Here is a 17245-nt window from a genome sequence, read left to right on the forward strand (position 1 = left end):
CTCTACCCTTACAGGTAACTATTTTATTTTAAAATTATGACATATATTTTTTAATGTAAGCAAGTCTACTGTGCATATTTGTGTATTTCCTCTTTTCTTAAATGGTAGCCTACAAAGAGCACTTTTTCTATCTTGCTTTTTTCATTTAATGCTGAATGTAAGAATAACTACATAGCAGGTCTTGAGATATATCTTATTCCTTGTTATGGTTGTCTAATACTCTTTACTCTCTTATGTGTATACACTGTAATTTACTCAACCAGTTTCATTATATGAACATGGACATATAATTGCTTCATATGCAATGTCTCAGTTTTTGTTTTTTGGTGTTATAAGCAGTCCTATAATGAACATGGAGCAGAGTCCCAGAATTGGTATTACTAAATCAAATGGGCAAAGGCAGTTAAAATTTTGGAGTTGTCTTAGTTATTTTCTTGTTGTTGGGATAAAATACTTGGTAAGCACAAAGGAGGAAAGGTTTATTTTAGCTCACAGTAGGTAGAAGTTGCAGTCCATAGTTGGCTAGCTCCAAGATAGGGCAGCATAGCAGAGGAGTCTGGAGAAGAAACGGTCCATGGTGTGGCAGGCAGGAAATAGCAATAGCAACAAACCTTCCTTTCCCTTTTGTCTCATCTAGACTACAAGCCATTGGGTGGTGTCACGTATACCCAGGGTGAGCCTTCCCATCATCTACTGTCCTAACTACACTAAACCAGTCAGTGGACTAATCTAGTTATTACACAGCCATGACCAGTATCACACACACTAGATGCAGACATTACCAAAAACCCCACCTGGGAGCACATGAAGCTTTGGGAGACATTCTAGATATAAGATATGAGTCATATTTCATAGTAGCATATAATTATTATATTTACATACAATGATTATCCTGTGTGCTCATAATGAGGTATTAAAACAGGTAAACTTCCTATGATCAATTGCTTACTATTGGCATTATCAAATTGTAGTATTCTGTAAGGTGAATTAAAAGGATCTTGGCTTAGATACTAGTGTACCTGTTACACACCACTGCTAATAAAAACACTCACCAGACACTTGTCAAAGCACTTTCTAGTAACTTTGATCGTCTCAACAGTCACAAGTAATAGTTGTAATTCTCTGAACACAGAGAGGATTAGTTACAGGAGGTCACCTAGTAAATTAGTGGCAGAATCAAACCTTATTCCAACAAACCTCTACACTGTTATTTTTCTAAGACTGTAAAAACTGGCTCATATTTTGGTTACAGAAAAGTAATTACAAATTGATTGCTGGTTTTATATACAAAACCAGAAGAAGATTATTCAGAAAAGATTTTAAATCCTTTGTCCTCTCATACATATTGTTTCCTATTATAACAAAATACTTGAAGCTAAGTAACGTGTAAAGAAAAGAGGTTTTTTTTTTTAGCTCAGCTTCACTAGGAGAAAGTCCACAATCAGGTGGCCTCATTTATTCTGCCCCTGGTGAGGTCTTCATGGCAAATGGCATAATGGCAGGTATTCACACCAGAGGGGATCATATGGCAAGACAAAAAGCCAGAGACTGACCAGTCTTGATCTCTTGTAACAATTCACTCTCAGCAGATCAACTAACTCACCCTGCCAGGCCAGAAGCAAATCTTTCTGAGGACAGAACCCCAATGACCTACATACTTTGCTTTAAACTGGAAATATTAACGATTCCATCCTTTTTCAACATTGCCACTCTGAAGGCCACGCCTCCTTTCTACACATGAAACGCAGAGCTAAACCACATCAAACCATAGCACATCTATAGAAGTAATTTGTGTGGTCAAAAATTCTGTGGTATACCCATTAAGCCTAAATATAGTACACTCAGAAATGTTTAGTTTTTCTGTAAAGGCCTAAAAAATAGGCAATCTGATTACTGTATAATTGTTTTGTACTTCTGTGTTTTTAATTACTTAAATGAATACTGCAATTATGCACTACATTTTACAATAGAGATTTTCATTAGGATTGGCAGTTAAGTGAAAAGGAAAGTAAGATCTTGACTTTTATACTCTCCCAAAGGGTCCTTGCTGCTGACCATACAAAGACTGTGATGCCTGAATACTTCCCAAATTACCTTACTTTCTTTATTAGTTCAGAAAAATGAAGAATGAATGTCATGATACTTTAGCTTCAGTAAATTTCCATGATCATTCTTTTTGACTTTTATCTTTCTTGGCACTGTTGCTAAAATAGTCATTTAGACAGTAAACCATGTAACTTCCTGGGCATCAAGTTATGGTGTTACTTTATTTTATGGCACATTAACATTTATGCATGGTTTTTTCCTTTCTTTTTGCAGTTATCCAGTGTTTAGACAGTATATGAAAAATATTTTTAAAAAGTGTTAACTTTTTTATTTTTCTAAATAACACTTTCAAGTTACAAAAAAAAAGATACATCACAAAGGAAAGCAACTACTACTATGTATCTGTCTATAGTTGGCTGCAACAAAACACAAATTCATAAATTTAAAATCTAATATAAACATTTCATACAAAGACTGGTTAAAATTAGAAAAGTTACTCAAGTTTCAGGGCACACAGAATGAAGTTAAAGATTGATAGGATTATTTCCAAAAGATGAAAAATATTTCCAAAAGATGAGAAGTATAAAATAAGAAGCAGCCTTTATTCTGAAAACCTGGAGAGAGATGACCAGCACTCCCCACCGCTGGAGTCCAGCGATCTCTCCCGCGGACACGTGGCGTGGGGGGTATGTAAGTAGCCTCGGTTTGGGGTGGCACCTAAGGGGGCATCAGGGATACATCGGTAGCCCATTGGTCCTAGGTTTGACGCCATAGGCAAATTCCCAGTGGCGGGAAGATGGCGCCACAGATAAATTCCTAGGGGTGGGGGAGATAGGGGCTTCCTGGTTCCAGTTACAGTGTCCAGCCTGGGCCAAAAGCCTTTCAAAGATAAGTATGATGCTAAATCTAGGCTTATGCAGGAATTTTCCACTTACAAATTTTTAATTTTGTAATTCAAAGGGCTGTAGCTTTCAAATACTCAGGCTCATGATTTTGATGCAAGATTAGAAAATACCTCTTTTCTAAAACTAAACTGGCTAGCAACCATATATTGTGATTGAAGGCATATTTTAGCTAGTTTGGCCAACTCGAAGCACTCCTCCTATTTCAGCTGCCTGAGTGCTAGGATTTCACTTACGTACTACTATGCCTGGCTAAAACCATGACCATTTAGTTATGAATATCAAGTGATAAGGAAGCAAAAGTAAATCGGAAGGTGAAGAAGTTCATATAAAAGCTGCAATTGTATATGAGGTAACAAAAAATCCTCTCAATACAGGGGATTGAAACTCCCAACATACTATGTGTCTGGAATGAGCTCATGTTCTCTAAAGTTAAAGAATGAATTTTAGGAATAACAGAGGTTAAGAGCAGAAATACTTGAGAGAAAGAAAGCTTCTGTCCAACCAAGAGACAGAAGAGGTCCCAAGTGGGTTGCCAGGGACTCTGTCCTTTGTAGGGATTTTTATAGAGTAAAACCATGAGGTCAGGCAGGTTTAAAATTGAGGAAAACTGGGAACTCACACGCAGTAGACGGAGATGAGGTGGGACACAGTAATGGTCAACCAATAAGTTTAATTGTTTAGGTAAAATTGACCAAATCAGGGGCAAATAGGGAAGCTACTCACATAGTAAATCAGCATTCTTATGGGCTAGTAGCTCTTCCTATAGGGGGTCGGGATGGTGACTCCTGGCTTCTTAAAGTGATCCAGATGTAATCCCTAAGGATTATACTTAAGGGTGTGGTTGCATTGTTTTTATCTTTTGTCCCAAAATATGGCCCACAGCAAGAGGTCATCAGACCTCCACCAAAGTCATCAGACATCTGGTCATCTGTGCTGGTTTGAGGTGCTACCCCTGTCTGACTGCTGTAATATTTCTAACTAGCTCAGCTGCCTATAACACTCTCAAAATAACATGCAGTGAGATTTACCAGGAATGGTAAGGTTTACTACAACATTTTTGGCTAATTCTCACCTGCATATTAAAGGTACTGTTGTGTTGATGGAATAATTTTTCCTGTTACTTTTATTCTTTAAGTGCTTTAGAACAGGCAACTCTGCAGAGAACTGCCAAGTAACTGTTAAGTAGAGAATGGAGCGGATGTCTGACATGTGGAAGTTAACCATTCTCTACATCCATTCGCAACCCTATTTACCATTTCCTATTTTGTGAATACTAATAGCCTCTACTTTCTCTAATCCTTTCCTTGAGGCCTGTAATGGCTGCGTTTCCTTCTCTGGTAAGATGCTCTTTATAGTACTCAAATCTAGTTTTGCAGACATAACTCCGAACTTTGTTTCCAGTAAGAACTCCCTCAGGCGTCCAGATTACATTCCCCGTGTCAAAATTCTCAGAAACAGGAAAATGAGGCACTCTTGAGTTCTGCTTTCTAACCAAGATTCTTTCTGCATGGAGGAGTAGGTAAATGTTTATTGAACAGCATCCTCATACATGGACAAAACTGGTTTTACAATTTTGCAGAGAGGCCGTATCAGATGTTGTTAACCATTACACACTAAGCATGTGAAATTACAGGACTCTGGCAATATTAATATTGTCCATGAACGTTGCTGTCTTGTCACAATCCAATGTGTGGGTCGGGGGCGGGGGTGTTCAATCACCGCAATCAATCACTTAAAGGAGCTAAGCACCTGCCTGGTAAGCACAAGGCCGTGAGTTTGATTCCTGGTACCAAAAAATAAAAATTAGTTACCTATGGCATACGGAGGTATAATTCTAGGAAAATAAAAGGAATTTCATTTTTTAAAAAAAGAGCTCTTGCAGCACTGAAGCCCAATCCACTCTGTGGATCGAGATAGCACTGGCAGCTTCCAGTTGTGAATTCTAAAATATGAGAATGGCGGGCTCGAGTCAACTTTCATTCCCTTTTGAAACTTCCGCACAACTCCGTAAAGGCGCCAAAGCAGCGAAGCTCGCAGGCCCAACCCACTCAGGTGGAGAGATGACTCCGCATTTAAAAGTGTGCCGGGTGCGACCGCGCCAGGGGCCGGAAGCCGCGGCACGTGACCAGCTCTCCAGCGCAGCCATTCCTAACAAGGCAGCCGTCACCGCCCCTTCCAATTTATCTAGCTTCTCTACCGCGGGACTGGGCGGAAACCTCTCATAGGAGGCGGTCCTAGCTAGCTTTTGACTCTCACTGCAATTCGCGCCTTTTCCAGCAATGCTTTGCAAAAGTGGCTCGTCTCAAACGGCCGTCAGAGACTTCCGCCTGAATGCCTACCAGGTGATCACGCGAGACTTAGTGAGGCGGTGGTCCTCCTCCACTACTGTATTCCAGTCCCCGGGCTCCGCCCCCCCAGCACCTTCTACGGCGCGTGACGTCACGGCTTTCCGACAGCCTCCGCCCCGGCGCGCCTGCGCACGTGGCTCTCGCGGTGTCTCGCGCTCAGCCCCACCCACCTCTGCCCCCGCCCTTTCCGCCCCTCCCTCCCCCTCCGCCCTGTCTCTCGGCGGCAGCGGCGGCGGCGGCGGTAGCTCGCGCAGCTTGTTGGCTCGCTATATAAAGGGGAGAAGCAGGCGGACCGGACGGCTGGAGCTGCAGCCGGTGGCGGCAGCGGCGGCGCGGGGAGCGGCCACCGGTGGTTTCCCTCCTTGGCGCGGGGTGGGGAGCGGACAACGCCCCCTAGACCCCTGAAGGGTCGTGTTTTTTTTTTTTTTTTTAAACGATTCTTGAGGTTTTCAGCTCAGGGGAGGAGTGCCCCCCCACCTCCTCTTCGCTCCTCCCCCTACTCCTTCAGGATCAATTTTGTTTAAATTTTTTGCCCCGATCTTGCGGTGACTTGGGTCACCCTCCAGGTCTTTTTTTTTTTTTAATTTCTTTTTTTTTTTGGTTTTTATCTTATTTTCTCGGGGTTGCTCCCCTCTGGTTTGTGTTGTGTGTGGAAATGGCGAACTCGGCAAATACAAACACCGTGGTAAGGACGTGGTTCGGTGGCCGGCGGGGGCTTCGTGCAGGCGGCAGCAACGGCCGGAGCGGGCGGGGGCGGGGACAGCGGCGACTCCCGGCCTCGACCCCGCCGTCCTCCGCTTCCCGCCGCGGGCGGGCCGGGCCAGGCCGGGCCGGGCGGCGACGGCGGCGGGCGGGGGGGCGCCGGGGCTCGAGGGCGGCGGGCGGGCGCGCGGCGGGGCCGGGGCCGCCGGGAGGGCGGGCGCGAGCAGCCTCTGCGTCCCCGTAGGACCCGGCCGCCGGTCTCCGCGGCGCCCGGGGGACCGGGCGAGGCCCGGGGCTGCTTCGGGGGTCCCTTCGGATTTCTCCGGCGGTCGTGCTTTGGGAACCTTCACTGGGGCCATCTTATATATCTTTTTTTTTAAAAAAAAGAAAAAGAAAAAAGGACGAAGGTTGAAAAGCACTTATCTCAGTTCCTTCCGAATGGGTAAAATGGCGAAGGGGAAGCAAAACCCTCACCGTACCTTGCACTAGCAAAAGCACCAAAAACAAACAAAAAACCTGCCGTGGTCCAAGTGCCCCTGCTTTCGCCTTGAAATTTGCCTACTTCCCGCTTGCCCCTTTTTGGTTCCTTGTGATCACGTAGGTTTGCAAAAAGCAGTCACATATATAACCTTTTCCGTCACCAACGCAGTGTGATCACCAGTCCACCCAACTCCTTATTTTTGTTATGACAATAAAACACGTCCTTGCCCGGTCCCGAAGGCTGCAGCCCGGCCCGCGGCCGCCCGACCCCGTACCGTGGGCGCCGCGGGTCGATCCATCATGGCTGCGGCCGCGCACCCTGCTTTTGAGTCCCTCAGCCTTGTGGTCCTCCTCCCTTCGGCTGCCCTGTTTATATAGAGCCATTGCCGCTCTCTAATATAGACTCTGCCAGGATGGGAAGGTGCTTTTCAGGCCTACGTCACCGCCTCTCCATTTAAACACCAGATCCGGCTTTAAATAGTGAGAGCTGCTCCGAGCGGGGCTGGGAGGTGCGTGCTCCCGAGGCGAGAGCGGGCGCGTGCGGAGCGCAGTGGATTTCCAGCTCCTTTTCTTGCGGCTGGCTCGTGTTTTCGCAGCCGATGGGCGCAGCGTTCACGGCCTCAAGTTTTTGTTTGGCTGCAGTAGCAAGCTAGGATGTCTTTTGTTTGTGTGGGGGACATAATACCCGACTTGCCGTGCTTTTTTCCTTTTTTTAAAAACAATTTTAGATGAGATGGTCTGATCGTTTTCCTTGGTGTGGGAAGATACCTGCATTATTGTTGGAAATTAAAAGGCTATATTAAATGTTACTCGTAGACTTTGCTAGTATTTTGTTACTGAGGTACAGTATGCAGGAAATGTGTTAAGAGGTGTAGCTTATATTTCGTTGTGTTTTCCAATAATTGCATAGACCCAAAGCTTTTGACAGAAATACAAGACTAAAAAGCTTCCATGTACAGTATCTATATACTCTTATGTCTGCGAAGGAGAAGTGTGACACAGGAATCTTGCAGCAAACTTCGTTTTGAAAAACAAAAACTAGGGGATGTCTGTATTGCACTGGATGTTAACACAGTAACATTTGTAAAAATGGATCCAAATTACTTTGGACAACATTGTGTCATAGAACTGACACTTTTAAAGGATCCTTCTAATTTATTACTGGATAATGCCACTCATGGGCCTCTAGTTTGAAATATTTCTTAAAGCTGGGACAAACCCAAATTATCCTATGTAATAAAATGCAGTAAAAGACAAAAAAGACTTTGGCTCAAGTAAAGCTTGGAATTTTAATAATTTAGAAATTGGATATTTCGGATGGTGCCTGTATACCAACCTGCTTTTAAAAAACATTATTTTAAGGAACTTCAAATTGAGGAATTATATTAAATTGTTCTTTTGGCATATACATGAAAACAATGCATTTCCCTTTTCCCTTTAACGTTGATACTTTCCAGTTGGCTAAGTGATCAAGTGTTGGGTTCACTAAGGCTCAAAAGCAAACTTTTAAAGTATCATCGATTCATTAAATGGAGAGTATCGAAAGAAGCAGAGTCTCTAAAGCAAAAATATATGTAGGGGTGACTTCAGAAACATTAAAACATTCAGTTTTGGGGAGGGGGTGTGGATGCAAGGTGTGAACCTAAAGTACTGTTAACCCCCCCCCCCCACACACTTCAAAGCACTTAGGCTACTTACGCCACTTCCAGCATGCTTGCCACTTTGTGAAACAGTTGTGGAAGTCCTGTTTCCTGAGTGTTCCTAGTTGTGCAGTTATGGCTGCCTGGATACATCAGATGTATTAAAAACATTTGCCTTTCATGCTCATTTTGACTTTGGGGAAGAGCCAGGCATTGCATGGTACCAAGTCTGGTAATAAAAAGTGAGTGAGGACACCATCATGCCTCAAATGTTTTGAATTGATTCAGGACATTGAGGCAATCATGAAAAGATACTCAGAAAGAATGACTTGCAGAACTGCTTCAGAAAGTGTGGGGGGGGGGGGGATGCGAGTGTTTGAAAAGAGTGGGAATATTTTGAGGGGCATTAATTGCATCATGTCTTTTACTGTAATTTTTTAAACATGCTGTCCTTTTCTGCTCAGCTCTTGTATATATCATCAATTTGAGATCTGTCTTGCCAGTTTGAAATTGTATTGTCTGTTTATAATGCCTTGAATCACAAGGAATAGAAAACACTTTGGATAAACTTTTATAATTTTGTAGTTAAATTACTGTAGAGTAGATACCTATTGTCAAATATGTAATAAGGAGGAGCTCTAGAGATGCAGATTTTGCTGATAAGTTTACAGAGGCAGATTTGGCAAAATAAAACTTGTTGGTGAATACCCAGATCTTTTAATTACTTGGATTGTAACAAAGGAATAGAAAGGAAATGAAAAGTTTTCATGGTTAGGGTATATTGTCCTGACAAACTCATTGTGTTTTTGGCAGGACAAGGACTTTTTTTTTTTTGAGACAAGGTCTCACTTTGTAATTCAGGCTGGCTTTGTGCTCACTATATAGTTCAGGCTGGCCTCCAGAGTGCTAAGATGACAGGTGTGTGCCACCACATCTGGCTGGAGACAGATTTTCTTAAGAGATTTCTCTGTGATGACACTCAATGAAAGAGATGATAGTGAAGCATTCATTTCTGTTTGGGATTTGCTTATAAGGGCAAACCATTGGTTTTATTGGATAGCCTGTAAATTTTACCTTAAGCAAGATACAAAACACAAGTAACAGGAAAGCATTAAGCCAAAAAAAGTTAACATTAGTTCTGTGATGCTGGATAAGATTTCTAGGGAGGGAGCTATTGTCTGACATGCAGACTTCCTTTTGTCTAACAAGTTTAACCTAGGACGTGGATTAGGCTGATTATTTACTCCTTTTTTTTTAAAACTAAAGTACTCTACATCTGATCTCATTTTATTCTTGTAATTATTTAGAAGCTGATCTGTTCACTTCTTTACCCTAACTGCATTACAAGTAATACCAACACAATAAAGGTGTGTTGATTTTGTTCCATTGTATCACTTAGGCAAGACTAAAAAGAGAATATGGTAAACGGATCAGAGTGCCTTGTTCCTCTGGGACCTTGAGACCTGTAATTGTGGGCATAGTAACAGATTAATGGTATAGTTTAAAGGTACAGAGTAGGTCACAAAAAGAAGTGAAGTGATTTCTAAACTGGAATGTTCATTAGCTTGCTGGTTATTACCAGGTAGATGATTATTGGAAATAAAGCTTGTCAGAGTCTTAAGACTATGGTATGATAATTAGATATAACAGGGATTAAACCAAGCATGAAACTGTGGAGCTATTTTAAACATCATGTTAGGTTTTTGACTACAACATAGGAAATTATTAACGAATTGTATGGGCCTTGTATGCATAAGGACTTTCTATTTTAAAATTGCATTAACTCCATTTTAGCTAGGGCAAATAATGTATTGAAATAGCCATTTCAAGTTTTTAAATTCTAAAATACATTAATGATGGTCATATCTTTAAAATTTTAATTCTTAAATATGCTTTAGATCCTTAGCAAAATAACTGTTGTGGTTGGGATTTGTGAAAACCTGTTAACAATCTTTTAAAAGACTTTATTTTTCCTTTAAAGCCTAAATTATATAGGTCTGTGATTGAAGATGTTATCAATGATGTGCGAGACATCTTTCTGGATGATGGAGTAGATGAACAAGTCTTGATGGAACTAAAAACTGTGAGTTCATCTCTTTTGCTTACAGTTCCCCACCAATCTCTTTACCCAAAAATGAGTTTATAACTTTTCCATTAAGATGAATGTTTGACTAGAAGGAGGTAGGATAGTTCAGTGAAGGATGTTAGTTTTAAATCCCAATTCTGCCATTCATTCTTCCCCTGATGTTAGGCAGGGTACTTTTTTACTTTTGTTTTTTTTATATTTCATATTTGATAGTCACAAGTAGATTGAGAAAGAATCAAAGAAGTACATACTAAGAAGGAAGTGCAGGTGCTCATAGGGTAAGACTGTCAAGCTATCCTTACATGTAAGAATTGGTATACTTAAACCTGAAGAGTTGTTTGAGGAGTAAATGTAAGTAATAGCTATATAAAATGCATGCACAGTGCTTAGGAATAGCATCAGCTCTGACTATTGGACAACTAATATGCTATATTTTTTAGTCTGGTTACTTGACATGCATGTAACAGATTTTGTTTTGTACCAGGGATCGAACTCACGATCCTGTGCTTACCAGGCAGGTACTTATGCTCTGAGCTAAATCCTTGGCATGTAACAGGTTTCTTTAAAAAAATTTATGACCCTAATATAACTATATTGTTGAATTTGTTTTAGGTTGTAAGGATCAAGTAAGTGCTTAACAAAAGAATTTAAGGTCCTTGAGTCAGATCCTTGGTCAATGGGCTAAAATTATCTAAGGAGAAATATTTAGATTTCTTAAAATCAGATTTGTGGAATATTTTGCCCTGTTGGTTAGAGTACAGGTTTTCAAAGTATAATATGTCTTTGGATTCGTGGGTTTTCTTCCAAGATTTACTAAATGCCCAAGTCTGAAAAACTGTGATTTGTCACTCTTTCAGATAAAAGTTGTATTCTGTGAGAAAAACAACTGGCTCACAGCTCAAACACACAAATGCTTTTCCTTCAGATAATAGTTCATGGGCAACAGAATTTTACTTTATGCAAACTTTTCATTCTGATGAACTGAATATTAAAAGAATGTTACTCAGTATTGAAGAGATGTATTGATAGTTGAAAGATTGGCATATTTCATTTCAGTGACCACTTTATAATGTTAAAAATCCCTCCAAAGTACAAGATAAATTAACTGATTTTATCTAATAGTACAGACAGCTCATTGGCATATGGTTTCAGATTTTTGCAGAATTTTTAAGAATGCATCACTCAAAATATTTTTTCTTTTCCCAACTACCTGTTGGAGAACAAATTATTTTCATGTACTTTAACCAAAACAGTACCATGCAGTGGAGCGGTGGCATGAGTCACTGCACACTTTTGATTTTATTTCGAAAATATGGTCACTGTGTTTTTAGGAAAAAGTCTTAATTTATGTTAACATGTAATGGATATTTTTATTTCTAAATGAATTAATATTTTAAAATATTTTTATATAAAGTCTGTTCCAATAACTTTAGGTAGTATTCACAAACATAACAGTGATTTTGGGGTCCTTAGAAGTTTTTGAGAGAACATCAAAAAATTTTAGTGTTGCTGGTTTAGAAATTGCATATTGATTCTGTGATGCTAAGGAACGTTTGTTATGGTCTTATTTCCCTATTCACAAAGATGTGGAGGCTGCAACTTAGCAACTCATTATTTTAAATGAAACAAATCTCTTTATCGTGATGATAGAATATGCCTTCGTATGTTTATGCATCCGTTAGTAACTTCTCTAGAGTTACCTATACTCACAAATCTGACTGTGTGAGGAAGGAAAAAATTCAAGTTTAAGTGAAATGTGGAAAACATTTACCCTGAGGGAAATGTAAGGGCTATCAGTAGTGAAAAGTAGATGTCTAAAAACGCAAATGTGAGAATGCTAACTATGAGACATGAAGACATGAATTGGAAGAACACTATATACTGCTCAGACAGCATGAAGTACCTCAGGGATATGACTAATAAGAAAATAAGTTTATTTTGATCTTCAGTATTACTAAAGTAAATGTTTTATACTTTATATTTTCCTAGAGGTTGTGCTTATAGTTTTGAAACTTTTGGTATAGAAAAATCAGTCATAAAGATTTCCAAGTAATTTACCTTAGGTCAGAGTAGTGGTCAGTCTAGATTGTTATCTTCTCTTGCTTTGCACAGTGAAAATCTGGAGAATTGATTTTTCCTATTGGTACCTATAGAAGAAATTCCAAAGAAAATAAAAGTCTTTGAAATCAAGACTTGCATTTTGTTACATTAGACTTTTTAAATATACAGGGATGCTTTCTAGTCATGCAGAGATATTTAATAAGATTTTGATGACAAAAATGTGCAACTTACTGAAATTTGAATCCCCAGCCTTGACCACAATGCCTGTAATATGTAGTTGATATTCAGCTGTACTGGTAGGTAACAGATGCAGGTCTAGAGTCTAACTGAACAAAATAGTTTAATGTTTTATTTTTTAAATGAGTTGTATTCTTCTGGGTTGCAATAGAAGTTAAAAGTAAAACTAAGACTAAAATGAGTTTATTATTTTAATTCTCTACATTAAATTTCTTGAGGATCTCACTAAAATTTCCAAAATATGCTTTGTATTTAACACTAGACAACCGGCACCAGCACCATCCAGAAGACTTTTTTTTTTAAACTTTTGAGACTCATGGTGATCCTCCTGCTTCAGCCTCCTTAGAGCTGGGATGACAGGAATGCACCACCACTCCCAGATCCAAAAGAACTTTCTACAATAATGCTAATGTTCTGTATCTGTGTTCTCCATTATAGCTGTCACTAGTTGTGTAGTTATTAAGCACTTAAAATATGGTAGAGGAACTGAGGGATTTCATTTTTTATTTATTTTAGTTAATTTGAACTTAAATTACCACACATGCTTGGTGACTCTGACATATTGGGCCATGCAGGTTTGGACATTGTTTTATATTATGAATAAAGACTGCAATGTAGTTTTAGCCCCTTCTCTTTATACAAGGTCATTTCTAAAATTTATAGAAACTTGATAAAGCTATAAAAGTTGTAGTGTGAATAAGATACGTGATAACTGTAATTTTAAGAGTTAACTAGAAAAAGTGACGGTTAAAAATATTGTACCCATTGAAATTAGTTCTTGAACTGTTACAGATCAACTTTAATGTGTGACCTATGGGAGACAGATAAGATGTATTAAAAGTAGATCTGTAATATTTGAGTGTGTACAGTGTGTTTTGGATTGGTGAGTAGATGGGGATGACAATCTAAAATTCTCTGCAAAATGAATATTAAATTCCTGTGTCCAGACTCTCAGACATACTGGATTGAAACAGCAGGTACTATGTGAAATACAAAAATATTACCTTTCTTTCTGATAAAACAAAATGAGAAGTTTCCTCAGTCAGAAGTAAATGTGAAATTCAGTTTGGTTTTGTTGTTGTTGTTTTCTGAAATTCAGTTTTTTTTGTTTTGTTTTTAATCTGTAATGAGGATCAAACTCATGACCACATATTTGCAAGGCAGGCGCTTATGCTGCTGAGCTAAATCCCCAGCTCTGAAATTCAGTTTTAGCCGCCCATAGTTTAGGTTCCTCTGCCCTGATGTTATTGGTATTTTGGATTGGTTAATTATTGCAATATTCATTTTGACAGGTTAGCAGCATAACTAGCTTCTGCCCACTAGATGCCAGTGGCATTCTTCAGTTGTGACTAAAATGTCTAACCATAACCAAACCTCTCTATGGGCAAGGTGCAAAATCATTCCCAATCGAGAGCCACTCAGAATTTGTTATTCCAAATGTGCTTTAATTTTATGTAGATGCTTGATATCTACTTAGGTATGTATGTAAATACTTGAACATAAATTGAATAATTCATTTTTTACTTCCTTTGCTCTTAGGGAAACCTTCTGTTGTCTTAACATTTCTGGGAAGCCCCAAATGGAATTACTCATATGTTTTATTCAGGAACTTGATGTTTTATGAAAATAGGAGACTCCTTCACAATTTCTAGCTTAGTATATTGCCAGGAAGCAGTGGGTTCATCGTATTTTATACATCAGAAAGTAGCTTTACACTGTGCTTTGATGAGGATATTTAGCAAGTAGTACAGATACAAATCCAGGTCTTTCGTCTTTTATGACATAAACAACACTGCATAGTAAAGATTCGTTCAAAGATGAGAAGCTTGGCTTAGGGCTGAGGCCTTACACTTGAGTAAGGCAAGTGTGAGGTACTGAGTGCAAAACTCCAACAACACAGCAAACCCTCAGACTGAGTCTGATTGCCTGGGTTATATTCTAGTTCTGCCTAAGTTGCTTCTTCCTTAGGTTATTTTTCTATAAAAAGGAGATGATAATGTCTATTTTATAGGGTTATTTGGTGAAAAAAAGTGTGCATATAAAGTACATAGTAAATATCCAGAACTCAATACATTTCAGTTACTAAAATGTCTTATTTAGCATGTATACAAATATATATCTTAATGATTTGGGGAACAGAATATAAATTTTCTTTGTCAGTTTTAGACACCTGGACAAAGATTGCAAAAATAGGGCTACAAGAAATAATAGTTACTTGGGAAAAAGGGAGTACTGAAAAGATACGGAAAGGGTTCTTCCAATTTTCTAAGCAAAACAAGTCAGTCCTGAATTTCTAGTTGTCTTCCAGAGTATCACTGTGTAATACTATAGCATAGTGATTACTGTTGCCAAAACAATATTACATTTGCTGTTAACCAATAATTAAAACATAGACCTTTTTGGTTTTTTTTCCACTTTAGTCCTGGAGATTGAACCTAAGGTGTTTACCTGGAGCTTTCTCGCTGGTCTTTTATTTTTATTTTGTGATAGGGCCTTGCTAAATTGCCTAGGCTGTCCTCAAAGTAATAATCCTCCTTCCTTAGCCTTCCAAGGTGCTGGGGTTACCAACTAATTTTAGACATTTTAAAATTGTATCAAAACATTCCATGTTTTAGCTGAACCTGGTAGCACACACCTATTTGAGCCCAGCCTGGACAGTTAGCACCTTACTGAGACTGTCTCAAAATTTAAAAAAGGCGGGTACTCTGGGAATGTAGCTTAGTACAGAGATCCTGGGTTCAATCCCCAGTACAATCAAAAAATTTAAAAAAAGATATAAAATGAAACTGAAGAGACACTGAACATACAGTTAATTCAACTTTTACATTATTTGATTACTAAGTTCAGTACTTAATAATGCTAACATGATGTTATTTTGATACTTTTCATGTTTCCTAGTACAGTGTTAGATTCTTGGTAAGTACCAATTCTCAGTACTACTCTAGTAACCCCTGCAGAGCTTTTGGAAATGTTGGGCTGTGTTCTATGTTTTGTGACTAGTGGACACCTTTGCTGTATAGAAGGCAGGGACTGGGAATGTTGATTTCCCGTGGGGCTGGCTGATACTGTAAAGAATTGCCCTGCCAAGAGTATTGGTAGCATTCTTACAGAGAAACACTATTCTGAAATAGTTTGTTTTACCATTTTTTGTGTGTTTGAATTTAGTATTAGATGGCTGATAAATCTTTAGTCATTTATTGGATCCTAAATAAGACAGTCTGCCTTGACGATGTTCATACTTAAAAGTGCAAGCGTAGAAGAGTCTAATACTCATGCGTAGTAAGTGATTTTCTTTGAAGCTGTGTGACTTCAACTTGTTTTGGGATCTGTGAGAGAAAACCGTTGGTCACAAGGAATATAGTTTAACATTAGGTATGTTATATTTTGGGAAATATGCTGCGTTAAGGAAATTGATATTAGAATGGGAGAGAAAATCTAGGGTGCTAGTTAAATGCAAATTTTGGGGTTTCTTCTTCAGAATGAATGTTTGACTTTATAGTGATGGTAAAATGGGATCCGAGAACCTGCTTTGTAAGTGAATATAGTAGATTTCCTTTATGCAGTTTCATTTTTTTGAGATTTCTGTTACAGGTGTCACTGTGGTTTGAAAATATTAAGTGAAAAATTTCAGAAATAACCAATTCACAAGTTTTTTATTGTACATTATTTTGTTTTGTTTGGTACCAGTAATTGAACTCATGACCTTGTGCTTGCCAGGCAAGTAATTGTGCCACTGAGCTAAATCCCCAGCCCTTGTACATTATTTTGACTAGCATGATTAAATCTCTCCTACCAGCTTTATACTGGCCCGGGATATGACTCATAAAAATGTTTAAAAACATTTTACTAAAACATTAATCAATTGTGCCTTTTATTTTTTACCTTCATGTTTTGACTCAAGAGAGATTTTATTTTCTTTTGGAAGAAGAAGAGATACAGGAGGTTTGGGTGATAGAGGAAGAACCTTACTATATGTAATACATTAATGTGTTTTCTTTGACATGCAAGTGCCTATTTTAATGGTATGTTATGCTAGGAGCCCACTTCACAGAAATGAACCAGACAAATTTGAGCTCTTAATAAATAGTGTTTTGTAGAGCTACAAAAGGAAACTAGCTGTTTTTTAATCTGGGGTTTGCAGAGACCTAGATTAATTAGCTGAAAGAAAGTAATTGTATCCAGTTTTTTCTCTTTTTAGATGAGGAAAATGCCTAACCAAGATAAATGATTTTGGGCTTATTAGGTAAACAAAAATTGATTGATTTCCTGACATCTAGTATAATGCTCCATTATGCAATTAAAACCTTCACTATCAATAATATTAACTAAATATTGTTGATCACTAACTTTAGTTTTTATATGGATATAATCATGAATTTTCACAACTATCATGAAAAAATATGGTTACTATCTCTAGAAGAGTAGATTTCAGGCAAGATTAGATATTTAAGGATTCCTCATTTAATGACCAAGTTCTTTCCTGCCACCAGGTCATTAAATCAATTGGTTGCTAAATGAGGAATTGTATATAGTATATACATTATAATATTCAGAACAAAGAAGTGGTCAAAGGAAACTTAAATTTAGTGACTGCTTTTATTTGCATGACTCTCACATGTGCTGTAATGTATAACAACATAAAATTATAGTACCATACTGTACAGTACAATCAGCAGAAATTACAGTACTGAATAAACAAGGTATACTGTGCCAGAGAAGACATTGCAACTATCAGCTAGA

General features: G+C 38.7%; 1 protein-coding gene across 1 annotated transcript in view; it reads left to right on the forward strand.

Annotated features, from left to right (window-relative positions):
* The first annotated feature begins 5852 nt into the window (after positions 1-5852).
* Positions 5853-17245, forward strand: part of Gtf2a1 (general transcription factor IIA subunit 1) — a 39859-nt gene continuing 28466 nt past the window's right edge. Inside the window, exons 1-2 of the mRNA XM_063241230.1 lie at positions 5853-5984; positions 10103-10204. Of these exons, the coding sequence (XP_063097300.1) occupies positions 5955-5984; positions 10103-10204 (132 nt within the window). The 5' untranslated portion in view covers positions 5853-5954. The remainder of the gene's footprint in view (positions 5985-10102; positions 10205-17245) is intronic.

This window comes from Cavia porcellus, unplaced genomic scaffold, assembly GCF_034190915.1.
Source record: "Cavia porcellus strain 051 isolate PalLab524CR breed Dunkin Hartley unplaced genomic scaffold, mCavPor4.1 scaffold_31, whole genome shotgun sequence".
In the NCBI taxonomy this organism is placed as follows: domain Eukaryota; kingdom Metazoa; phylum Chordata; class Mammalia; order Rodentia; family Caviidae; genus Cavia; species Cavia porcellus.